This window comes from Passer domesticus, chromosome 3 (assembly GCF_036417665.1).
Source record: "Passer domesticus isolate bPasDom1 chromosome 3, bPasDom1.hap1, whole genome shotgun sequence".
Taxonomy (NCBI): domain Eukaryota; kingdom Metazoa; phylum Chordata; class Aves; order Passeriformes; family Passeridae; genus Passer; species Passer domesticus.
The window spans coordinates 38690709-38717548 of NC_087476.1; the positions used below are offsets into that span (position 1 = coordinate 38690709).

Consider the following 26840-nt stretch of genomic DNA (forward strand, 5'->3'; position numbering starts at 1 on the left):
GCTCCTAGTCCTTTGTGCGACTCAGTAAAGTAATCCCTCCTTTCCATGGCTAAATTGTACTTTATGTTGCTCATTTTCTTCCTCAAGTACATAGTTTTTTATTGTGCAGCTGGTGAAATTATTCTTGAGTAGTGTACATTATACCATGGTGACATAACCTGTTTTTTCAATAGCTCAGTGCACAGGAAAGTCAATAGCCCTGCGGCTGTCGTGCTTCTCTTAGCAGGTTGCCACCAAACATTCAACATACATAGTTTAATCAGACCATTTCTAATTTGGAGCTCTGTTTCTGTGAAGCTGAAACTTTATCTTTGTTTAGTTACACTAGAGTGTAGCTTCCCATTCTTTTCACTTCTAACTATTGTAAAATTCACGTAGTGCTTATAGAAAAAAATTAGTTTCTTAGCAAAAATTATTACATCTCTTCCAAAAAAGCTTTTATGATAGAGCTGGAGAGGTAAGAGCTCTGATATCCATTAAAAAAACCCAAAAAAAACAAGCAACAAAAAAACAACAAAACAACAACAACGTATTTTTAGTATGCTATACAAAAAATCCAAATTACATTCAGTCACAAATGTGATGTGCAAAAACCTGACATAGTCAGACTCAAAATATGATATGAAGTTAAAGTTTCCTTTCAGGATGACAGAGCGCCCATTGCTTTTGTTCCTGTGTGTTCTGATAGAGCATAAGGTTCAAATCCTGCTCCTATTGAAGTCAATGACAAAGCTTCCATTGACTTCAGCGGTGCAGGATCAGACCCTAAGCAACACAGCTAGCATCTGCTTGCTTTTTATCTCTCTTATCTTTCAGTGAAAAATATTGGAACAAATTAGAACTAAATAGTGGGGGGAAAAAAGGAATTAATATCAATTAGCTGCTCTGTGGTACATTTTCTTATAAAACATACTGCTTGTCATTGCAAATTTTTTGTGAATATACATGTTCTGTGTATGTATATAAAATATCATCGAAGCTCTCAAATATATGTGCCATACCACGTTATATCCTAGACAGATGTTATATCCTATCCTTCTTTGTGAAACTCCTGAAGAAAAATCTAACTTTTAATAATCTAATAATAATGCCCCAACCTTGCAATTCTGTAGTATCTCTATAACCTTGTGGATGTCACAATATTAAATATGACCTGATACAATCAGTGAATGAACAAACTGCTTTCCTTGATCTGATGGTATTTGCTACACTGGAATTCTTATCAAGTTTTTATCCATCAGTTTAATTCAAGTATAAACTCAGTTATCGCCTCCTGTAAAAAAAAATCTGTGATATTAGTTCAGGGTAATGTGATTGCAGATCAATAGGCAGTCTTAGTTCCACAGAAATAACCCAATCCATTCTTCTAATGTACTGAAAAGACATCTAAAAATGTACAAGAATAATAACTATCACATGCAACTAATTTCTACTCTTTTTTTCCCTTTTTAGTTGATGACCATGGAGTGCAGAACACTTACACTGCTATGCTCTCTACCTACTGGTCTAGGAAATTTTTTTTTTAAATATTAAAATATATCTTAAATATTATTAAGAATAAGCACAGATATCCATACATCTCCCATTAAAAAAAGCAAAAAGGTAACGCAAATGAAGTCATCATCATATATATGTTTCTAAAAAACTCAGTTTAATGAAAGTATTTAGTAAATATTACATCTGAAAAGTGACTTTTTTGTAAAATAATTCCCACAGCTCAACAGGTGATACACTTTTGGTAAAAAGAAAAAAAAAAATTATAATCTGCATTCATTTTACATGAGGAATTGCTTTTAAAAATATATATATTGATGATGCAGCCATATCAATGTGCAAATACTGATCTACATTTGGATGTTAGGAGATGAAGCATAGCTCAAAAAGTAAAGTCATTAGCAGGAAATAGCCAAGGAAACTTATAGCTAAAGGAAGTCCACTGAAATGCGAAAACATTGCAGAGATGTTAAATTGAACACTGAAGCTCTTTGTAATAAGCTGCTATGTAGCATGAGAAGTGAACATTGGATGGAAGATGTAGATGAAGGTAGATTAAAACATCTTGGCACTATGGGAAGAAACCAAAATGGCCTGGGGAAAGTAGGGAAGTCAGAATAGGACTAGAACACTGAGGTCATAGTGACTGGGAAAGCTGCAGGCATCAAGCTTCTTGATTGCTGCCTCTGCTGGGGGACAGTTCATCGCTGAAGAAAAGTCAGGCTTAAGTGAGACTGACAAGAACAGGAAACAAATAGATGATCAGTAGTGCAGAGGCTATGAAAGAAGAGACTTAAAAAATGAGTAAGGATAATTCAGAGCTGGGGAAAAAGAGTAAAGAAACAAAGAAAACAAAAATTTTAAGCAGCAACAATGAAAGGAGAATGTAAAATGAGAGAAAGTGAAGTGTCTCTCTCATTTTAGAAAGACTTCAGAATTATCTAAGAAAGGCAGAACCCATCCCACAGATTTGCATTTATGCATTCAGCCATTTCTTCTTGTCATGTAAATCAATAGTTGATGTAAATCAACTATTATCAATGCTGCTAATAGTCATGATTTTAAAGCATGCAATGGGTTTTTTTTTCTACTTCAAGTTGCTGGGTTAATGCCAATTTGACAAATTTGGTTTCCTTTTTTTTAACTGTGAAATTTGGGATATTTTTTTCTTTTTTTGTAGGAAAAGGTCTTAAAATTGAACTTTAAGATGTAAAAATGGAGTAGTAGCAAATCAACATAAACAAAGGAAATTGTTACTAAAAACCAATGTTTTTCAAGAGTAAGCCTTTATTATGGAACTGATTCAGGGTTTTTAACAACTTGAAGTTGTCAGCATAAAGTACATCTGAAGGCACAGCAGGACCTAAGAAGGCTATGGGGCATCTTTCTCTTGCTGTGAAGAAGCAGCAAGCATTAGCAAGTGTTCTCTGCACAAGAGCAATGAGTACATTTAGGGACAGTTATGGGCATTACATTTTTACTTCCATTTGTCCTAGTTAGTTACAGTAATAAGGCATGATGAGTGTCCCATTGGATGTGACTTTTTCTTTTCAATGACAATAAAGACAATTTAAATTGGCTCAGCACACACACTTAAATTTTCTCACACCCTGATACATTTTGGTATTCATTCAAAATATCCTAAGTATTTTCAAGGCCAGGGTAGGTTGTGTGTATATTACCCTTTACCAGAGATGAGTCATTTATTCATTCAGAAAAACCCTAGAGGAAAGGATGCAGAAAGACAGTTTTAAAAACACACTATCTTTGCAAAAATGTCAACAGAAAAATTACAAAATTGTTATTGATGCATATTTTGTAAAATGAAAATGCATGAATGCCACAATACAACAAATATTCATCTGCAGTGAAACCTACTCAATTTCCATTCACCTTCTGGGTGCTGCATGGAAAAAAATATAAAATTTGGGAAGGAATTTGATGGATCAAAAAGAACTACCAGTACAGCTGAAAGGGGATTATCTTATCAAGGAAGTGGTCAATTTTATCTTTGGTAAGAACCCATTATTGCAAAGGTAGTCCTTGTCAGCTGTTCACCAGGTGCAGCTCTTTAGTACATTTATTTATTGTAACTAGAGCTTAGCCACATTCAAATCTGAATTCTACAAGGATGCAGGGGTTCTCATAGATCAGCTTGCAGTACTGGGATGACATCCTGTATTCTTTATATGATGCTGGATAAGCAAGACATGAAACAAGATGGGTTACTCCTGGAGGACTTTGTGTATTTAATCTTGTCAAAAAAAAAAAAAAAAAAAAGAAAACAAAGCAAAACCAAAAGCCTCATGGTTCTTGGCTGAAGCATAAAAATATGCCACATGACAACTGATAGCCTAGTCACAAAGTCTTTTTAAAACAAGGAATGAACAGCAATGTGTCATACGTGTATATATATAGATATATATATAAGTGATGTAAAATGATACCTACCCACTTGAAGTCATTTTATTGTGTTATTTCCACAAATATAAATAGGTTTTTATCCACCACCTGGCTCTTTTATGTGGCATGCTCTCTTTGTCTCCTCAGAAGCTTGTTACATGTGGGCGAACAAACACAATGTATTCTATAACCCCATTCTTTTATCAATAATTTCCTGTTATCATTACACAATGATTTGAATTTTGGGACTATGGCCACAAAGGAGCAATTCAATTAAACCAAAACTACAAAGGGAAAATCTCATTGCAATCCTCTGTGCAACTGGTGAACCCAGTAATTATATACAGCCACCTATTGTGTTAGCATAATAATATGTGAAGAAGGTTTAGTTAGATACATTTACCCACATAAAAAGCAATATGGGCACAGAAAAAAGTCAGTTTTTCCAGAAGTATAGAATAGTCACACAGGAACAAATGAGAGCTGCATGAATCCTAGTTTACTTGGCTATAAATAAATCCAACATTTTCTTTCTCTCTATAGTAAAATAAAAGAGAAACACAGAAGCATAACAGTTTCCTTTGAGCAACCAGTCTCTTTCTGTTCAATTATAGTCATCAATCTGTTCCACCTAAAATATTTTCCTCCTTGAGAAACCAAAGAAATCAGTATTAGGATCCAAAACATGCTGTTGCAAAAATAATGTAGAAAAGGTCTTTCCTTTTGCTAAATGCATTTGTTCTGATCGTCTGTATTTTCTTTAACACAAATTTTGTAATTCTGTGAAAAAAAAAGAAGCTGCATTTATGTGACACTTCTAATAAGCAAATCTTGAGAAGCTTGGCAAGGAAAAATGAAGGTTACCTTCATTTTACAGAAAAAACTGCAAGAAAAAGAGCTTAAAACCATTTTTTTTCTTCCAAAATCTGTCCCTCACGTATATTCCTTTTAGACACCAAGTTGGAAGCCTTTAAATCTTTATATTCATAAGTGCGAAACAGGCAAAGCTTCAGTCATACTCTTTCTCTAAACAGTGTCAAATCCGGGGAAATGCTGGTGTGTGCGTAATCCCACAGGAAACTAGAAAGTAGGGAAGGAACAGAGTCAGATCTCCTGCTTCATGGTCTTACAAAGCTTGTCTAGGAGGCTGAAGATTTCTGATTACTTTAAATCTTTACTAAAGTCTAGATGCTGTCTCTAATACATACGCAAGCCATAGTTCCATTAACATCTCTGGGCTTGACGTGAGGATCGTTTCATAAAATCACACAGCTTGTGTTACATATAAGATAGTACAGGATAACCATATTATATCTTCTGGCTTAATAAAAGCCCTGTAAGCCCATGACTATGACAACACAAAATCATGAACAATAATGAGTTATCTTGGAGAAAACACAACAAACTTCTGATAAAGGCTTTTTCATCTTCTTGAGATGTGATATTAGCCACTAAATTGCACTTGCTCTTCCTTTACCCTGTGCGCCACTGAACCATCAAAGCACATAAATTAAAGCCAATTTGATTCAGCCAAATAGGAAGAAGTCCAAATCCTTTTCTTCATGTGATAGTTCTGTACAGTCATCTACAGAGAGCAGAACACTGTCCACCTGTGCATGTTTGGAGAATTATTCTGAGGATGAAAAATCAAGCTGCCAAAATAATATCATCTGTGGTATAAAAATAGTCTCAGGGTAAGTTTTCTGTGCTGAAAATCTCATCATAAACTTCAAGAACTGAATGAACACAGAGACCAATCCTTTCAGCCACAGAGATGGCTCCAAAATAATATAAAATGTGCACTTGGAATCCATAAAAGCACTACAGGGAGATAAAACACTCTAGCCTAACTTTAACAACCACATCAACTATCCTAAATTTCGGGGGAAGGAAGGAAGGAAGATTTTGAACTAAATTTCTTGTCCCTTATTTTGTTTTTTTGAGATGACTCTCTTTAAAGTACAAAATAAGTACAGTTTTTCCTGTTTGTTTGTTTGCCCTGTTTGGTGAGTTTGTTCTCAGTTCAAAACATTACTTGAGGGGATCATTTCTACTGCACTAAAAAAAAAAGCCTATGATTCACAGTCATTAAAATTTCCTCCAAGACATAAGTATGAAGTATCCTTTAAAATATAAGTCAGCCGTTCTTATAGGAAGAATCACATTAGTTATTCACTTTATATTTTCTTTTACTATTAAAAGTAATAGTAAAAATACTATTTAATATTTCTTTGAAAGCCAGATCTTGCAGATAATATTTGGTTTAAGACTGTTAAAATTACAAAAGGTTAGCTTTACTATCCTCTCTTTAAGACCACACCATATTGTCTGTAATTTTATCAACAGTCAACTGGCCAGTTCAGAAACCTAAATTTGAGAATTCTTTTTTTTTTTTTTTTTCATTTAGCTGATGACAACTAAAGCCCTTTTTTTCCCTGGGGTGATATGCTGGTTTGATTTTATTTCCCCTGACATTTCACCTGTCAGATTATGATAAATAGAAGAAACAAAGAATAATCATCGTATTCTCATTGCATCTCATAATCAAATATCTGGAAATACAAGATAAATCAGAAATATTGTCCTGAGGGAAAACATTAATACTGAAAACACCATCAGAAATACAAATCATCTTCCAGTGACCTAGGACTCCCATACATGTTTAAAAAATTCAAAAAGGAAGTCTACATAGAACTGTCACATCTATTTTTTAATCTTCGAATACTAGGGAATTAACTATAATGAAGTAAGAACAAAATAAATTTTAAAAAGTTCCTAAGTTAAGAAATTCTATTTAATAACAAAGCTGTGTGTCTTCTTTAAGTCTTTCGCGAATGCTTTCTGAAAGCAGTCCTCAGGCCAAGAAACAGGACAGGTTATCCTGAAATAGTATAAGCTCAAATTAAATAGCTGGCAAGGTGAAAAGATTAATGAGCCAGAGCACACTAAACATGCTCCTGATTTACTGCATCTCTAGTTTGCATATTCCAAATTTTTCTCAGTCTCACAGTGTTGAGATTCATAAGTGATGAAAACTTACCTGCTTGGCCGGTGGTAATACTGACAGCTGCAAAAAGCCTCTGGGAACGACTCAAGTCAGAAACCCCATTCACAGCTTCAACTTCAAACGTGTAGTTAGCGTGAGCTAGCAGGTCCATGACAGTGACATAGTTATCTACTAATCCAGTTTGCTGGGGCATATATCCAATGTTACTCCCACAGGGAACACACTCGCCCTGCTCCCAGCTGCACCTCTTGCACAGAATGCGGTAGGTCACATCACTTCTTCCCCCGTTGTCAGCAGGAGGACTCCACTCCAAACTCACGGTAGTCTGGTTGATATTGAAAATTAGGTTCTGTGGTGCAGATGGAGGTCCTACATAATACACAAAGAAATCCAGGGTAATTACACAAAACCACAGTGGGACACACAGGTAGCATTTTAATTACTGAGATAGGCAACACTTGAAGCATTTTTATTCACATAAGCATTTCATTATTTTTAGTACAGGATGCATAAAAGCTTTCTTGAACTCATTTGGTAAGAGCTTGATTCATTTTCCATTAAGACATCAGAATAACAATTGTCTGTATATTTACTGCAACTGATTTTAGCTGTTTCTCCCCTGTGTAATTAAAAGGAATAGCTAATATACCTTAAAAATTCTCTTTTATAGGTTTTCCACATATGGGATTTGTTCATTTCTTCTAAACATGCTGCACAAGCTGCATCTAGTCTTTTGTTATCAGCTCTGATATGATTTACAGAGATATTTAGTGATGTTTTGGATTTAGGAGACTTCCACTATTTGAGCCACCAATCTGTGTTGGCCAATCTATTTGTAGTTAGAAGGTTAAGTCAGATCCAATTATGGTTCAATCAAAGTGCAGCTCCACAGAGGCTACTTTTCATTTTTCACATTACTAATTTGGGTATTATATCACATAATGCATATTGTCTGCAACAACTTAGGGAGAACTGGGCCTGTATTACATCTATTACAGTGAGTTATGCACTTATGCAACATGCAATGTTTCTAAAGCTGTACCAAGCAAACTTGAAAATTATATTTATGCTGAATTTGTATTCACTGTCAACCCTTTTTCTGCCTTTCAGTTTCTTTTCCCATTGCAAATGTACTTTTCAAACACAGGAAAAGCCAGACAAAACTACTCGCTGCAAGTGGCTGCACCTGGTTGGTTAAGCAACGTCCTTTACTATTAAATTCATGACTCACTCACTTGTGCATGCGACATATGGTGGATCAGAAGGTGCTCTATAATAGCTATCTTCACAGTCGCATCTGGAAGATCCTTCCTTGTCAGAGAAGCTGTGAGTAGGGCAGCGGGAGCACTGCAGATCTTGTGAGGAGGATTTGTAGAACCCACGGCCACAAGCTAAAGCAGAGCAAAATAAACTGAGATTTAGATTTGCAAACAAAACTTCTGTGTTTTTCTGTTTCTGTCACGAGGTACACATTTCTGTAAACATCTAAACGGTCCACTCTGTTATGTTGGCTCAAGCAAGATATACTCACAATTTCTATTTCTTCAGATGATGTTGTTAATGATTTTGTGGCATTTTTATGAGTTCAAGTATATACTATATGTACCTCAACAGCTGGGAATACAAGCAGCATCTGTTTTTCACAATAATGGTGTGAAATATCTGGGTGCTTGCAATAGGCCTAAACAAAAGGAAAACACTCTAGAGATCTGCTGCAAGGCCACTGAAGTGTTTATGGTATCTGAACTAGCTGTTTTGGAGCAAAATTTATTCTTCCCTGGTGTCAGAAACCCAAAGAATCTATAACCCACCAGAAAACCCTGATCCTGAGGAAAGAACAAGGCATGAACACTTGATTAAAAGATGACTCTAGTAAGAACATTAAGAAAGAGGAGGAAAGCAGACAGCATAAACGACTCAATCAGTTTTCCCAGTTTCACAGAAAGACACAAGTAGGTTGAAATGAACTTATTAAAACTTTCAAGAAAAAGACAAAAAATAGACAATAGGAAAAGAAAAAAGGTAGACAATAGGAAAAACAAGATAACTTTTACTTTGGTTTGCTCACTGTGAATCCATGAAATTAAAATGTGTTACAATGCTGATGTTTACAAATACTTCTTGCAGCTACTGCCAGTCCCCAAGGCAGAAACACACTTGAAACACATCAACCATTAGACTTGCAAGCAGAGCATTGCAACCTAGACAGACAGCTTAAGAATGTATAAACTATGAGAATTATAGGAAATGAGGAAGAGGGAAGTGGGGATTGGACAACACTAAAACTGAAAAAAGATTAAGACTCAGTTTCGACACCAAAGTTACAGGCAAACTTACAAACACCGTCAACATGCAAAGCAAAAGACAAAAGTCCTCCAGAACCTTCTAATAAAGCAGAAGTATTTTCAACCAGACTATTTAACTCTTTTTTTTTTCTTCCAACCCTAACAGACAGTCTAACCTTCTTAAGCCATCACCTGTATGCAAAGGAAAGGGACAGCGGGTGAAACTTTGTACTGGGTATCAAAATATTAAAGCTAGTTAAATAGTCATTCTGTATTCAGAGAGAGAGAATTTACTTTGGTTACATTCATATTTGCTTGGATATTTTCTCAGAACAGAAATGCAAAGTATCAAAAGACACTGATATTTGGAACAGTTATTTCAGTTGTCTGGTACTGCAGTGATGGAAAGAGCATGAAAACAATGAACTTTATCCAAAGCTCACTAAGTCAATGAGGAGTACCTTTGACTTTAATGGCCTTTGGACTGGACCCATAGTGTTGCTAAAGCAGCATGACTCATATTAGTCTGATTAATTTTATGCAACAGAGAAAAATAATAAATGCAGCAATATTTAAGAAAACAATAGATAAAAGCTGATGAATTATGTAAATCAACAGTAAGAAATTCAGAATGTCTATTACTCTATCAACATACTAAGTTTTTTAAGAAAAATATGCTTAAAAGAGCCATAACATTTAGAGTTTGTTGTGCTAAAAAAACCCCCAGAGGATGTAAGCTAAATTATTTGGCAGAGCCAATTAGCATGCAAATCTTGTAGCCTTTGATTTTGACAAGGGGGCACAAGTTTGCATCAGAAGAAAATCTAGTCCTGCTTGTAAAATGTGCTATAGCTTGATTGTGCCACAGGAGCTGTTATATATGTTCTTTAGAAAAGACAACAAAAAGAATTTGGAGAAGCTCTTTAGATAAACATGACCTTTGAATTCATAGCTGTGGCAAACTCAACTCAAAATTATCCTTTTATACCTTCATCCAAAGTTGTTTCAGAATTTTCTGACCGAAGCGCACAAAAGCTGAACGGATTTGTATACATGTACCTTAAGACATGCATTTAAACTTCTGTCCAATTTTTTAGTACTTGCAATAGAAATGTAGCTAAAATTACCAAATAATACTTTCCTGCCTTTCTTAAATTGTCATGTTCTTCTTATACCAAACAAAACACTGGACAAATACACCGGAACTTCCAACATATAGTCCTCTACAAAGCAAAGAGCAACTAAAAAGGCAAAGATCCCTACTGTGTTTCCAGTCTGTCCTTCTCAGCAGGGAACATTACCCGGCAAAGATGCAGAGAGTAAAATAAAGATTTCAGACAGAAATAACAAAATGTAAACAGAAAAGTCCTTTTCAGTTTTGGATTTTTTGGGGTTTTTTTGTTTTGTTTTGTTGGTTTGGTTTGTTTTTTTTTTTTGGTGATGACTTGATCAAGACATTTATATGCTTAGTCACTCACTATTTAAAGTAAGTGTGCATTTCATTTCTTATTAGAGTTCAAAGGATCTGAGTGTCTGTGACTAGTTTACATGACTGAAAGCCAATTATTCTCCCACACAGCATAACACAGGCAGCAGGTTCAGGCATTCATGTCATGCTACCATTCCATTAGCTTTTTTGCCCATTAAGAGGGTTGTGGCCACATTTAATAACCACCCCTTTAACTTATAAATCCTAGAGATATAAGGGGCAGAATATTCCAGAACCAAATTTTTTAACAGTATGAAAACAGCACTTTTATATAGGATTTTAAAAACTTTGTAGTTCTTCAGAAACGAGGGTATGCAGAGCTGTACACTATAATTAAAGGTATTCATTGGAGGAATACAACTAAATTATTCTCCCATCTTCCTTCATAAAATTAAATTTCTCACAAAAACTGGTTTTTTTTCGGGCTAACAGTAGAATACTTCTATTGCTTAAAAACTGGGGACCTGTGGTTCCTTTTCTGCTCTTAACACATACCATTGTCCTTGTAAAGAAAATTACAACTGAAAACTCTACCAACATGGTGTTGCACAGACCACTTATGAAGGTGTGAGAACTTGCCAGTCAGCTACACAGATAACAGATGGGAAAGAATCATTCAAAAACACTGGTTTGATTCTTTTTTCCATTCCATTTTGTCCTTGCTTGCCAAATTGCCATGGTGGATTTTTTTTTTTATTTTATGAGTAATTTAGATAGATTGTTTTGTTCTACACTATTTTAGTTCTACATATTTTGATTCAATTTAGTTCTTCATGTAATATTTTAAGATTACAGGGACAGGTGGTATAAAATCCCCACTGCTGCTACCTCCATAAGGAACATTAAAAAATGTTAATTGCAAAAAACCAAAACCAAACACAGTAGCCAAACAACACTCAGAGCTCCGTACATGCAAATCTAAAGGTGATAAATACAGCTACTCTTTCACAAAAGTATCTCATGGCAAAGCTTCAGGCAACTCAAATGTCATTTGATCACATCCATTTTAATATTTCATTTCATTAGTACAGAAAACAATCATTAGCTGCACTTCTTCCCTATAAAGGGAGCCTAAATTATAAGTCCAGGCACAGAACTCAAGCAATGACAGAAGACGTACAGGGGGATATAACTGGTCAGATGGCACTCTGATGTTGTAGCTCTAATCCTCATAATTGCTGAGCTGATTAAAAAGTGCACTCATTTGATGTTCCTCAACAAGTTAAGATCCAGCAGTAGTTTTGCAACTGAAGGGCTTCTGGGGTATGACAAAAGACAGCACAGGGGCGGGGAGAAAGGCAAGAAAGGCAGCAGAAAATAAAATTCTCTTCCACTCACTCTGTTGTGTCATTTATGGCTGCTAATTTAATAGAACAGCTCTTCCCAGATGAAGCTCCCATTTTGTTCTAACAGCTGCTCCAAAGTCTTACATGTTCTGACAGAATAGCACCTATCTGCCTGACCTCAACCAGCTTAAAACAACACAATTAGGTTTTAATTTTTTCCCCATATACTACAAAACAACAATAAATACACAGGAAAGTCTTGCTTCAGCCAAGGCACAATTCTTTGCTTAGTATCTAGCCTCAAAACTTTTAGGAACTGTATATCACTGACCCTCTCAGGGCTGACCAGCTCCATGGACTTGTTTACTTATCTGCAATAGCCACGGCTACTCCCTAGAGCAAATCTTGTCAACTCCCCCATGAAAGTGAGATTTTTTTCTTATTGGGAAGCTGGCAGAGTTTCAGTGTGAACTACAAAGACAATGTGAACAAAATCTCTTAGACAAGTGAGCTTTCCTGGAGTTGGGGCTTGAGACTGAGGGAGCCCTAGATAAAGCAGTACACTATTCTGGCTGTATATGATGAAAGACCCTTCAGAAAATCATACCACCAGTCTTTCTGGGCTTGTTGCTGGCTACGTTGCTTTCTTCTGGTACATCCAGTAGCACTCAGCCATAACAAGGATGTATGGTGACAGTAGGGGCTGGCACAGCTGGGCATGACTGTGGCATCAGGGCGCAGTGCCCACTTGGAAACGAGCTTAGCATATGCTGTAGTCAGGGCATTTGCAAACATTTTTAGCCACTATGTTTGGTATCCCTTAAGAGGCTACACAAGTACTGTAAAGAATGGAATTTTGCAAAGCCAAAAGTAAATACTGAGGAATTAACACACGCTAACAAGAACTATGATGCCACATCTGTGGCATAAGCTGCAGACTGCACCTAATGCAGAAAAATAGCAGCTTCTCTGCTGTGAGCTCATCACATGTTTTAGTGGCCTGTGAGAGATCAAATAAGGTATATGTTTCTTTTCATATTTATAAAAAAAGAGTCCAAGGACCTCTGGAGAAGGGAATGAAAGCAGATGTAGAAGGAAAGAAACAGCAGTCTGGAGTTCCACTTGTGGGACAGAAGAAAGGAAAACAAGGATGTGTTAAGTACTATTCATTTTTATGTAGCCTTTTCACAATAAAACACTATGAGATTCATTTTGTGTCTAGGATAGCTAGAGAACTTTAATTGCGAGCAATGATGGAAATACGGTTAGGGCTATGAGTAACATATGCAACAACTGATGTTTATATAAGCAAAGGAGAAAGAATAAACAGTTATAGGGCACTGACACATTAATCTAGAAAATTATTTGCTACTACAATAAACAATTTTTTTTAAAAAATCACCATTTTTCAAAGTGCAAGGCTTCCAGGTGGCATATGAGTTTAAGACTTGAAGGCCCCACAATTGTTTCAGCATGTCAGATACTTGATTGAACATGGCCTTTGATAATAACAATTGAGTTTCTATGAAAATAATTAAAGAGATGAATGCACTAATTACTGCTTGATACCATTATAAAAAAAGTAGACTGGTGTATGAGGATAAGAATAAAGATGACATACTGTGCTAGCAGAGCAAGAGAACTTGTCTATTTACTCTGGTTTGTGCACCATTCCTTGAGTAAGCCTTAGTGGTGTGACAGTTTTATGCACGTTAAGATGAAACTAATGTTTGAAAAACACTTTTCCAGAGCCAGTGTCAAAGGATGACAAAGGATGTCAAAGGATGACAAAAAAAAAAATCACAGATTTTCAACAACATCAGTATTACCTAATACCTTGGAGTACCAAGCTGGTCCCACTAAGACTCATGGGAAATTGATTGCCCATCTTGGAAGGGCTCAAGATGGGCAGAAAACCTTGGAAAGTTTTCTCCTGGTTCCCTTTCTCTCTTCACTTGAATAAGTTGACTATAAGTGATCCTATGCTTTGTATTTTTTCCTACAAGCAGTGAGTAGAATTTGTTTAGTATCTGTGTGAGCATAACTTGCCATTCTTGTGATTTGTCTTCCATTATCTTAATCAACTCCCTACCTTTCTACCTTCTTCAAGCCTGAGAAAATTAAAGAGAATTCAGCTAACCCTCTTTTCACAGAAATGATGTATACGCAAAGAGTGTGTGCAGATGTTTCCTGGATGAAGTTATGCAGCTGCAAAGACTTTATTAATTATAAAATGCAAAATGGATTGTTCTGTAATTGAAACTCTCTGGGGCTCAGATACATTTGAAAATTAACATACATGTATGTATGGCCAGGACATAGATGGATGCTGTTAGATTATTTATTACAGATGGATATTTTAGCTAATGCAGAAAAAAAAAAAAAAAACAAAACTGGTCTTTCTCCACTGGAGCTTTCAAATATTTGCTTCATATTAAAGTCTATGGTTCCATAACTCAGGACTAAAGCACAGCTTGCAGAAACAGTACTCCCACTGCTAGTGTTGCTGACCTCATCTACGATGGACAGGTCTAGAATCTTTATTTTAATCCTATTGACAGTGCCTCAGTGGGAGTAATTATAACAGTAAGCCACAAATCCAGACCTCCTGTCACTGATATATTAGGGTTTTTCACATCCAAAATGAGCAGCAGACGAGGATAAAAGCAACATGGGGTAGTGATTATAGAAAGATTTGTCAACCCCCTTCTGTATTAACCTGCTACAAACACATGACAATTTGGCATGGGAGACATTAGAAATGCAAAAGGTTTAACCTTTCACAGTGTCAAAAAAATTTTTTTTAAAACATTTGGGGGGCATTGTTCTCTTATGGGATACTTGGCTGGTAGATCACATTGGCCAAAGGCATTTTGTAGCTAAAGTCTATGAAAAGTTTAGATAAACTGAAAGCAGACCATTATAAAACAATTCCCAACTGCAGATTTCTATGTGAAATATTAGACACAAGAAATCTAGTAACAAAAAGAGACTTCATAACCTCTGATCCCCTTTTCCAATAATTTGTGTATGTTCCAGTCATGGCTATGTTTGAAACTAAATTATTTTTATAGTGAGAGATGGCATCTGTTATGCCTTCTCTGGCACCTAATATATATTGTTTTATAAGGAGCTTAGACTATAGTATTTTGTCTAACTACCATGCAATGCTAAATGTCTAACTGAAAAAGAAGTTTATTTTAGCTTGATTTTTAAACTGCTATAACATCTAAAGATGATTCATGTTTCAACTAAGGAACTATGTGGTATGTTTTATTCAGAATAAACTCAGGACTTTTAACGGTGCCTAAGCTATAGTGTGAATGACATATCTAAATAGGGTTGTCCCACGGCTGCATACCATCATTCACTGAATGTTTGTTGTTGCCTGTCAGGAATCTCTCAGACCTTATATTAATTTTCCAAGCCTACAATGCTCTTGTTTTCCAAAATCCTGCTAATGTCTTTTAAGAGATGTTCACATACTGGTGGTCACAAAAACAGAGATCCACAAAGAGAATGCTCGCTAGGTAATAGTAACTTGCTCTGATTTTTTCCACTTAATGAAGTGAAAGCTTCACCTCTCTATAAAAAAAAAAAAAATAAAAAACCCTTAAAAATCTTAAAAAAAAACCAACAAAACCAAACAAAACAAAGTCCCCAAAGCAAGCATGGCAGTATGAGTCTTTTTAACTTATCTAGCTGCAAAGAAACATAGGCACCAAGTAGTAGTCTGTTGTTTTCCTGGCTAATTTATAGACAAGGACAAGGTAATCAAATTGAAGAACATATCCTACAAATCAAAGAATACCCAATGTCACTATACTGTAGCAGCAAAATTACTTTGAATCTAATCACTCCGAATCAGTACATAAAAGACTACATCTAAATGGCAATTAAAGACACGCTGTAATATTCTGAGGAGAATTAATTAACTGGGTGAGTTAAAAGTTGTGCATTGAGACTATGACATAATGTTTCTCTAAATTTTCACTATACAAGGATAAGGCATGTGCCTCTCATTAGCTTTCCTGGAAATGACAAATATAAAGCCACTATGAAAATTGGGGGAAATTAACATGTGAGAGATACAAACACACTAAAAATGCAGAGGTATGCAACTCTGTTACAGAACTCAAAACTGAAAGGTGAGATAAAAAATTAAAGGATAAGAGGTATTCTGGATTTCCTGTTCACTCTTTTCCTATTTCTTCCCTTTTATTCAACCATGCCCTTCCCTCAAGATTAGGTTTGCAAGGTGCTTGAGCAGCTTCTGCTCAGAGTTGAGTGACAGCTCAACTCATTAGTTGGCAGCAAATGCTCCACACTTTGCAGGACGTGGTATAGGTTCATCACAAAAAAACCACCAAAAGAATATATGCCTGAAGTATTGCCAGCAGTATAAATTTTACCTGTCTTCCTCAAAAGATTCTCAACCAGTCAGAAAATTAATGAAAAAACAGACTTGATTTAATCATAGCTTCTGCATCTTTAGGTTTTGGTTATTGTTCCTTTCTCTTTTATTAAAATGGTAATATTCAGTCAAAAATGTTTTGAAATTTTTCCTAAAAAAAGAATCTGTTAAAACTACAGCAACTCAGAATTCAGCAAATCTAAAACTACAAACCAACTTATGTTGTGAAAGTTATGATGATCTGATAGGAAATTTGTATGATTATGTAACTGAGCAGAATAACACATCTCTGGATGCATCAGCAGACAACAGAGAACTGTTGTAACAAAAAGAAATTGGCTGTGCAAACTTGGATATAAGTGGCGCTTTTTTTCTATACAGATATATGAAAAAATTAATGCTAAATTTGTAACATTCCTGTAATGACTTTTTGGTTGGGTTTTTGGTTTTGTTTTGTGTTTGTTTGGTTTTGGTTTTTTTTTATTCATATAAAATTCAATTCGAACACCTGTAAAAAAATAAAAACAAAACTACAGAAACAAAAAAATCACCCACCCCAACCCAGCAGTGATGATGAAATGAACACAATAGATTGTTTTCATGAGATTTTTCTTTAACTTTTTTACTTCCATATTCTAGGGCATAGCTCAAACAAAGAAGCATATATGATATTGCCATTTAAATAATAAACAACTCACTGAGTTCATGAGAGACTTTTGACAGGGGAGATTCTGTGACTAAACTCCTCTGATTTCACACAGGCTCTGTACAGCCATATCTTGTCCAGCCATACACAAATTAACATTTCGAGGTGTCTAATGCACACTTGGGATTTGGTATTGACAGTGTGCCTCAGGTAAGGTTTCCTGTTGTTTTGTAAAGAGAACGAAAAACATCAAAACAGCAATGAAAATAATTGATTTTGGGAAGGGGAGGCACAAGTATTTTGGGTTTGTTTGTTTTCTAAATAAAAATACATTAAAATCTGATCACTGACAAATCATTTGGAAAATAATTTGAAAATATTTTGAAAACAAATCTTTGAATTTCAAGCCAATAAGATTTCCATGCTATTCTGAGTCTTCCTACCTGACTTTCCAATGTAGCAAAGGCCTTTGGATTCAACAAAAAAAATCTTTAACCTCTATTACTGTGTTCAGTCCTGGGTCCCTCACTACAAGAAGAACATTGAGGTGTTGAAGCAGGTCCAGAGAAAAGCAACAGAGTTGGTGAAGGGTCTGGAGCACAAGTCTTATAAGAAGCAGCTGAGGGAACCGCAGTTGTTTACCCTGGAGAAAAGGAGGTTCAGGGAAGATCTTATTGCTCTCTACAACTGCCTAAAAGGTGGTTATATGGAGGTGTGGGTCAGCCTCTTCTCCTAAATATTAACAATCAACAGGACAAGAGCAAATGTCCTCAAGGTGTGCTAGAGAAGGTTTAATTTGGCTGTAAGAAAAAAAATTCTTCACTGAAAGGGCTGCAAGCTTTGGAATAGGCAGCCCAAGGAAGGGGTTGAGTCATCATCCCCAGAGGTATTTAGAAGATGTGTAGATGTGAACATGGTTAAGCGGCAGATTTGGCTGTGTTGCAGTACCACTTAGAAATTATGGTCTCAAGGGTCTTTTCCAACCTAAATAATTATATGATTCCTGGATATTAAACGTAAAAATGTACAGTGGAATACAAAAGTACTGAGCACTAGGTAAGGTAGGGTTTTTTTTTTTCACTCTCTCATTGATTTTTTTTTAAGAAACTCCATTATTTTAGAATCTTTTAGCCTCATTACCTCAAATCAAACAAAGAAAGAGCGACGGTCACACTCTAAATAGCAACCTTATTACACAGCACCACTCCAACACAAGTACAATATGACAACCTTTTATACAGAGCAGTGAACACGTCCCCTGACATGAGCATCTCTAATGCCTAGTAAGCCCCCCAAAGGCTCTCATTTCCCTTGCCAAATGAACACCCATAGTCTTGCCAGTACAGCTGCCAGAATCGTCTAATCAGAGAGCCACCATGTTTTTTCACTAAACCTTACAAAAATCGTTTACAAATATCTAAAAAACCCTCTCACTCCCTGGCTATCCCTATTCTTCATTCCTGTGAGCAGCACTGAGAAACTCCTAGGAGAAGAAACATGAACTGGTGAAGGAAAGACGCAATGAAAGCTTTACTGACAGTTGCTTCTAAATTACCTTCAGAGGGATAACAGAAAGAGGAGTAAGTTTTGGTCTATCATTGAAATATGTCAGCTACATCTACCACTCAAAGAGACCTAAGTGTGCATTATCAAGGTTTACAACTTGCCTTTCATCCTTCAGAGCTGTTCCTCAATGGACAAGTGTGGTGGCTGTAGGGGACAGACGGCTTATGCTGTCCCAGGAACTGCAGATGCCTGCAGGTAGGTGTTTCTCAGGCTGTCTCAGACTGGATCTGTCCCTCTGCAACCTTCTAGGAGAATATCCATACCTTGACCTGCCTGCCTGACCCCATCCATGGACAGTGCTGGCTCAAGCCAGGTAGAGGATACTAGGCCAAGTTTTCCTTACCAGGATGCCATGAAGTTCACCTAACACTTTCCTCTAAAAGCCTGAACACTCAGACAGTCTGTTTTGCTCAAATGCTCAACACTGATGTCCAAAATATAATGTAGACACACCTATGCTGACATAGGAGTTCCCCAACAGCAACCTACTTCTGCTAAACATAAAAATTTATTATATGGGCAAGATAATTAATATGTCACTAAAGCCTTATGTATAAAGCCTTGTGACATACTACTGGAAAACTAACTTTTGTGCTGTTTTATTGGTTTCTCAATCCAGTTTACTCTATAGCTATTAAGTTTCTGTGAAGTCACTAACACAGGGGCAAAGGCCTGCAAAATGGAGAGGAAAGTGGAAAAGGAGTAGTTTCCTTACAGCAACAATGTTTAATCAATGCATTAATAAAGTGTACAGGTAGTAAAAATATAACCTGAGTAGCTTCGTGTACTTCTGTGGAGACAACAGCACTTAAGCTTAATCATTCTATCTTCATACCAGACTCCCTCTTCATACAGATGATTCCCTCCAAAACCCCCAAAAATCCTGCCCTACAGCTCTCCAGATAGAAATAAAATTGAAGAGTTCCCATGAAAGCCTCAGATTATCTGAAATATTTTCATGAAATCATTTTAGGCCCTGTGAAATAATGAAGGTCTTTTTGTGGAGTCTCAGATCTCTCTCAGATCCCATGGTTCAAGGATAAAGTTCTCCGTAAAGCAAGTGGTGCAAATGAATCTGTTCTGTTTCTTCCTGCAGTTTTGAGACAGTCAGCTTGTTGTGGATGTTTAATTTAATTTAGCTGTAATGGTGCTTAATAATTGGCAGGCAAGAAATAAATCTGGAGGGCTTTCTTGTGAAATAGAATAGAAGCAGGCACCTCTATAAGCTTTCCAATTGAAATGAAGTTAAAATAACTTAATAACACATTTTTTGTTTCCTTTGGACAATGACCTACTATTAACATTCCAGGCCTCAATCCAGAAAATTTTTTTTCACAGGTTTCTGTAACACATTCCTCAAGGCGATCAATATACAGCAGTCAAATCCAACCAAACAAAAGACCAACTTCTAAGAACCCACAAGAGAGAAATTACTCTACTTCAGGACAACAGTGCTATAGAATCTAAAAATAACTTTACTTGCATATCCTGGTCTCAGATATTTCTACATTTAATGCTGATTGTCCTACTTACTCAGAAAAAAAAAGTATTCTCATGCTTTTGAATCCATTATAGTTCTTTTGAAGGAACCTTAATGCAAAAAAGAAACTGTTCTCCACAGTTACATTTGGTTAGGAATGGGAAAAACCAGAAATGCTGCCAGAAAGGAAACAAAAAAATACACTCCTATTTCTTTAAGAAAGAATTCCCTTCCAGGTTCACAGAAGACAACAAAAAAATTATCAGTGCATAGACTGAAAATTTAACTGTCTTTGTAAGAATTTAACTATAATCATTAAAAATAAAAATGGATTTAATCTCTTTATCTAAATATTAGAGTGTCAGTTTATTAAGAGATTACAAACACAACTCCCCTTTAATGAAAAAAAAATATAAATGAAAAGCATTACTATAGTAATTCACTGACATGAAACTGAACTGGAACAAAACATGAAGAAACTTCTGGGTTTCAGTAAGCATGTGGTAAGAAAAGCACTACTAATTCTGACAGATTTATCTGTACCAGTTTTTATGATAAAACTTCTTGGATTCACACAATGCTTTAATTCCAAATAGTACAGCATGAGTTGTGATACTGTGAAATGAAGTTGTCTTTACTAATTGCATACTCTGAACAGAAGTGTGTCTTATAGCAGAGAGCGTATCAAATCTGCCTGGCTGATCCTTATGATTTGAAAATGTCACTTTCTACTAAGCACAGAGAAAACAGGGAGGGGCAATAAAGTCGCTCAAAGATAGCAGCCATCCAAAAAGATAAAGAACACGCTGAGGAAAAGCAGACAACAGATTGCAGAGACAGAACAATCACAGATGGAGGCCAGGTGGGTGGGTCAAACAATTTTTTTATAAAAGGTTTATTTTCATATTTAAACAGTACCCCGTTGTGTAAATGTTCAGCAAAGAACTGATAAGAAAATGGATTTGTAAGTGCGTTTGAACAAACAACATGTCTTACAGTCAAGAGGGGCTTAGTCTTATATAATTAAGGGATAATGTGCATGGCTGAAGAGTGTATGATACTGCAAGTGATTAAACACCACTGCAAAACAAAGGAGATAGATATTCAAGGAAGCTTTATGGAACCAGCACGATGCAATCTCAAAACATGAACTCTATTTTTGTTAAAGAAAAAGAGGATATTTATCTAACCAGACAAAAGATTTTTTCACTGAAAATGCTGTGCACTTACAAGCTGCTTCTGCCCAGTAAGCAAGCTAACTAAGATTATCATACTTTCTGTTTCAGGATACACTACTATTACATTTAATCCTTTAAAACCCCTAAGAGAACAGCTCTGTGTACATGCAAGGCCCAGGTTCTCTGGAACTGTGCAGTCATAGTTCTCTGCAAATTTCCAAAAACTTACTGGCATTAGCTAGCTGAGTAATTACATACCCTGAGGGCTTGAACCAAACCCACTGAAGCAATAGGTGTCTTGGACAATGGATGACCTGAATCATGCAATAAAGACAAGGCAAACAAGGAAGATCATAAATCCACTGAGACCACTCAGCACCACCATTTCACAGCAAAGACTGCAGTATGAACATGAACAATCTCCATTGCATCTGCCCCGCAGGATACCAATATTCTAAAACATTTACAAAACTTTTAAGTGTTTGGAAACACAGGATTTCTATTTTTGGGATTTTGTTATAATATTTTTTTATATTTGTGTCTTGGATTTCAACTTGTGAAAACCAAAAAGGAATAGAAAGAATGCCAATATAACAATGCATCCACATTTACATTTTTGCCTGGATGCAGAGGGTACTTTTGAAGGGATTTCCCAGTCATCCATGCATATTGTGTTTTGGTTCCCACCACATAATCTCAGAGCAAGTGAACAGGTTTGTTTTCAGAGGAAATTAACCAGAAGATGTGCTCCAAGAGTGAAACTTATGTGTTCCAACTATAATTGGATCAGACTAGACCTACTACAAATGACACCTTCCTGAAATTTATTTATTGTGAACATCAAGTCCTCAGGACAAACTGTTTTGCTCTACATTCACTCCTATTGCTCTATTCTCCTTGCTAGTGACATCATCATGAGGGGTAAACATGAATTCTGTATTTAGAGCAGCTTTAATTGTTGGCTTTGATCGACAAAGTACTACTTAAAATATCTAATAGATGTAGAGGTGACTCAGCATCCTAATTGTGAACAATTTGTATCTCAAATGATTTTTCATGCAAGTAATTCTTCAAACATCTCTGTGTAGTTTGTTAGAAAGACACATCTTTAGATGTTGGTAACTCAGTGCTCAAGAAACTGTACAATTCCTTGAAAAAGAGCAAGACACTGAAAGAGAGACAATTAAGGAAGCGAGTTGTTATAGTTACGAAGAGAAAGAAAACAGAAAAAGAAAACAAAAGCTGGTTTATGTAAGTGAGGGGGGAGAAAAAGTAAATTTTTACAATGATGAATAACAGGCAAGGAGGCCCAGTTCTTCCTCACCTAATATGCTTGCAGCTCCCAGTAGAAACCGTCCATGTTCCAGAAGTGCTCTGGCAGCCAATGGCAAAACTCAGTTTTCCACAAAGGTGGAATTTAGGGCTTTTAATTAGGCAGCTCTATTCAAAAATCATTAATTAATTCATTCTCAAAAGGATGGACTGCCAAGTAAGAAATAAAACATATCCTACAAAGGCATGAAAGTCATGGCAATGGCCCAGGGGACAGCAGATACTGTCACTGATAAAAAGCATTCCCTGGTATCTCCCTGGCCTGTAATGCATTTCCATCTTCATTTCTGCTACACTACCCTAAAGCATACTGGTTCCCTAGTGTTGCTCTCCTTCTTTCCCAGTCTTGCAACTTTCTGCATTAAATATTTAAATAGTGGGGTTTTTTCTGAATGATAAAAGATACAAGTAAACTTTAATTGAAGTTAATTTAATAAGAATAACAAATATGGAACAAATTCAGAGACTAGAGTGGCTGTAGAGGTCCACTAGAAACCAAGGAATACGGCTGAGTAAGGGGAAACAAAACAGGAATGCAGTCCTCATGCGGGGTGCTCAGTTCCTCCCCTTCCCAACTTTTTCTAATCACACAGCCAGACACATTTCCATTACACAACCCACCTCCTTATCATCAGCAAGCACACCAGTCCAGCAGACCCACTGATCTCAAATGGGTCTCCTCTGAGACAGTGACAGGAAAGCTTCACAAAGGAAAAAGGTTGGCCAATTCTGACACTGGATTTAACTACAAAGTCCGACTGGGACCTGGGTATCCTGAGCCTGCCCTGAGGGCTTCTGCAGGAAGAAAAAGGGCTGCTGGGAGGGAAACATCAACAGAAGCTGCAGCAATGTGATAGAGTGTGAATATTTGTAGAGGAGTTGTCCCTTGATCTCTACTGCCCAGTTGACAATAGGCGGCAGATTAAACCTTTGGGATCTGATTTCTCCCAAGATTTTACAACACCTAAATGTCAGTTAGTGCTTACATATCTAATGTACAGCTCAGTTCTCACTGTAGTCTACAAGGACCTAAGGCTCAGTGCCCAGCTGCCAAAGGCTATTCTGCCAGGTCCTCAAGCTAATGGTCCAAAGGAATATGGGTCTTCTTTGACCCCTGTATCACATCTGTCAACCTACATACTGCAAACTACACCCCACCTCAAACAAGACCAGACAAACAATGTTTACAAACCCAACCTAAGCCTCTTGCAAACGGTCAGTGGAACTGCTCTCCAGGCGACAGCCGCAAATAAATCCTTCTCTTGCTTACCTGTCTTGGCATGCCAATATAAAGTATCCAGTCACAGGAATTAGCAGTAATCCTCAAATGGCACCCAGCTTCATAGCCTCATAAAATATCTCCTGTTTTCACATGCATCTAGCCTCTTATGAGCCTGGGTAGCAATGAGAAAATAGAACAGCAGATTGTCCGAAATTTTTTAGTAATAGTTGGATCCACCTCGATCCATACACATAGCATTGTAGAGCTTTTTATAGCTTGTCACACAAAATCTTGGTGACTGAGCTGAAATGAGTAATTTATGCCTACAGGGAATGAGATATCAAGCTGAGGTTGGCATATTTGAGCTTTTGAGCAAAGAACTGGTGTACTGTAACTAGTACTCTAAATTAAAAATAAAATACGGGTGCAGTCAAGTTGTTTATGACTGTATTAGGCTATTATGACATTTATGTGGATGGTGATGAAAACTAATTTGCTATGAATACAAATGCTAGCTGGCAATTTCCTTCACTACAGCACCAGTACAGATAGGACACACATCTGAAGAATCTTTATTTGTGGGCATGTGTGTACACATGTGCATGCTTCACAATCATTCATATTTCAGTGACACAACCCTCTCTAGTCACCTATCATTCAGCCAAAGATGAATGGTATGAGTAGCAAATAGTTTGGGTGAACCAAAGAACAAGTAAACGTACTCAGTTATTAATGACTGCAGAAAGTTGCACTGTTAAAGACTTTATCAAGTACAGATTTGTTATTAAGAGAAATTTTAAAAAATCCCTACTTTTCTTTGCATGTCTCTTCGTTCTTCTTTGTTTGGAACAAACTAACCTATGACATCACTGAAATAGCAGATGCAGAAGCCATTTTTTAGGCTTTTTGCCAATATATGTATAAAGCTACAATTATTAACTATGGACTTTTCTGAGGGATCTGGGAATCCCTGAAAATATGCTACTTCCTGCACTATGAAGTGTGCCAACCTTTTGCCTAGTCACTAATTCTCATGTTGAATTAATAAAGCACCTCTGTGCTTTATTAATTCCACTTTTATGCTCTTTTGGTTTCCATGTCCTATAAGGCCTGTAAGAGCTTGAAACTCTAGTCTGCATTTAAGTCTCAGCTTTTAAGACATGTTATAATTACTGGGAATTTTGTGAAAACAAAATGTTATTCAGAATAAGGAGTTATAAGATGCAAAAGGAATGCAAAGATCGCTAGAATTTGTTTCAAATGCAGTGAGAGGTTCTAACTATGTGTGCAAACACATTTGATATAAAAGTGTCTTTACTGGACATAATTGCAAAAATGAGCCCAAATGTACATCAGCACTGCAGGAATATTGGTTTTCAACCAGTAACATTCCCAACAAGGACCTTTGGATGGACTTAAGCCAATATATCTGCCAATCTGTGCTTTGCGCTTACATTTTTCCAGTAGTACCAGAGATTTCAAACAGCCCCTACTTTGTGCTGGATTTTCACTCATCCTCCTTCAGTCCTGAACATAGCACGTATTTTGGATTAGCAGTCAAAAAAAACCTGTTTCATCAAAGTCTGATAATGGGAGCTTGTGAAAAAGAAATGGAATTTAATGTGAAAATAGGTATTGCTAGGGTTGCTGTACTGATTGCTTTTCTTTTTTCTTTCTTTTTTTAACTGCATTCACTTACAGCATCTGCTTTGTGTTTGCAGTGAAGCTGCTATAAAATTTTCCATCAGCTGTAACTGGTCTGCAGAACTAAGGGTTTCTGCTGTACGGTTTAGAAATACAGATACTTGACCTTTTCTGTGATTATGTTTCTACAACATCCTTTGGCAGCAAGGCTCACAGTCTAATCAATCGTATAGTAATTGTCCTAAAAATTAATATAAATTATTCCTGACACTACATAAGCACATAGCACTTTTATTTATGTCCACTGGTATATCAAAATAAAATACTCCTTTCTTCTTTGTAGTATTTGTAACAGGTTGGCAAATGTAAGATTTTACATAGAAATAAAAGAATTTCTGCGCACTGACCTGCTTTAAAAAATCCAAATAAGCAAAGCCCAAAAAACATCCAGAAAAAAATATTGCAATCCTACAAATGAAGACAACAAATGCCAAGTCATACTGGTAGATGAGTAGTTTCCACATAAAGCAGCTCATTCAGATGAGAAAGTCAGAAGAGAACAGGGGACAAAGCAAAACCTCAGACAGATGCAAAATTCAAGAAGATTAGATGAGGTTTATGTGGTTTTACTAGTAAATCAAATCCAATAACACAAGACTTGAGGAAGAGATTGACTTGTAGTATTATCTCAGTCTATATTGTCCAGCTAAAGATTCGACAGGTATATAGCCCATTTACATGTGCCTTTTTGCATATGCAGCAAAATTTATGTCTCCTCCTCAAATTTTATACTGCTTCTGTTAAACTTAAAAGATTGATAGCACTGCTGCTCTCATGAAGGTCAAACAGGCAACGCAAACTTCTGCTCCTTTTAGTTCCTAATTTTCTGTAGAGTCACCATAATTGTGTAGGGCTTAGGTTTACTTTATTAAGGCTGTAACTATACTTAAATATGTCAGTAGAGTGGGAAAAGGCAATTTTTCTGTATAAAAGAATAACATAACATTTGGCAATCCATACATCTGCATTATCACCTTAATTTTCTTTTTGCATCAAAAGCATTTTAAAGCTGCAGTCATTTTCTCTATTCTCAATTTCTTTAAAAAAATTATTTTACATTTCAATGAATTTGGGCAAATATTCTCTTGAAGTACCTATTTCTTGAAAGAATAATGGAATTATAAAGTGGTTTGGGTTGGAAGGGACCTTAAAGATCATCTAGCTCCAAACTCCTATCCTCACCCCCTGCCATGGGTAGGGACACCTTCCACTAGACGAGGTTGCTCTGTTTCAAATTTCATTAGTCATGATAAGCTATAGTACAGCCATAAAATTTAGGATTTCTGGCCTCTGTTTTAATCATAAGTATGAAGTAGAAGGGGAACAAACCCACA

The 26840-nt window shown here is 36.3% G+C and overlaps 1 protein-coding gene across 7 annotated transcripts in view; it reads right to left on the bottom strand.

The window, feature by feature from the left end:
- Positions 1-26840, bottom strand: part of EPHA7 (EPH receptor A7) — a 165169-nt gene that overhangs the window by 102530 nt on the left and 35799 nt on the right. For all 7 annotated transcript variants that reach the window (XM_064412699.1, XM_064412702.1, XM_064412698.1 and 4 more), the window contains 2 exons: positions 8140-8295; positions 6938-7273 (listed from right to left, as the gene is read on the bottom strand). In XM_064412699.1, the coding sequence (XP_064268769.1) occupies positions 6938-7273; positions 8140-8295 (492 nt within the window). The remainder of the gene's footprint in view (positions 1-6937; positions 7274-8139; positions 8296-26840) is intronic.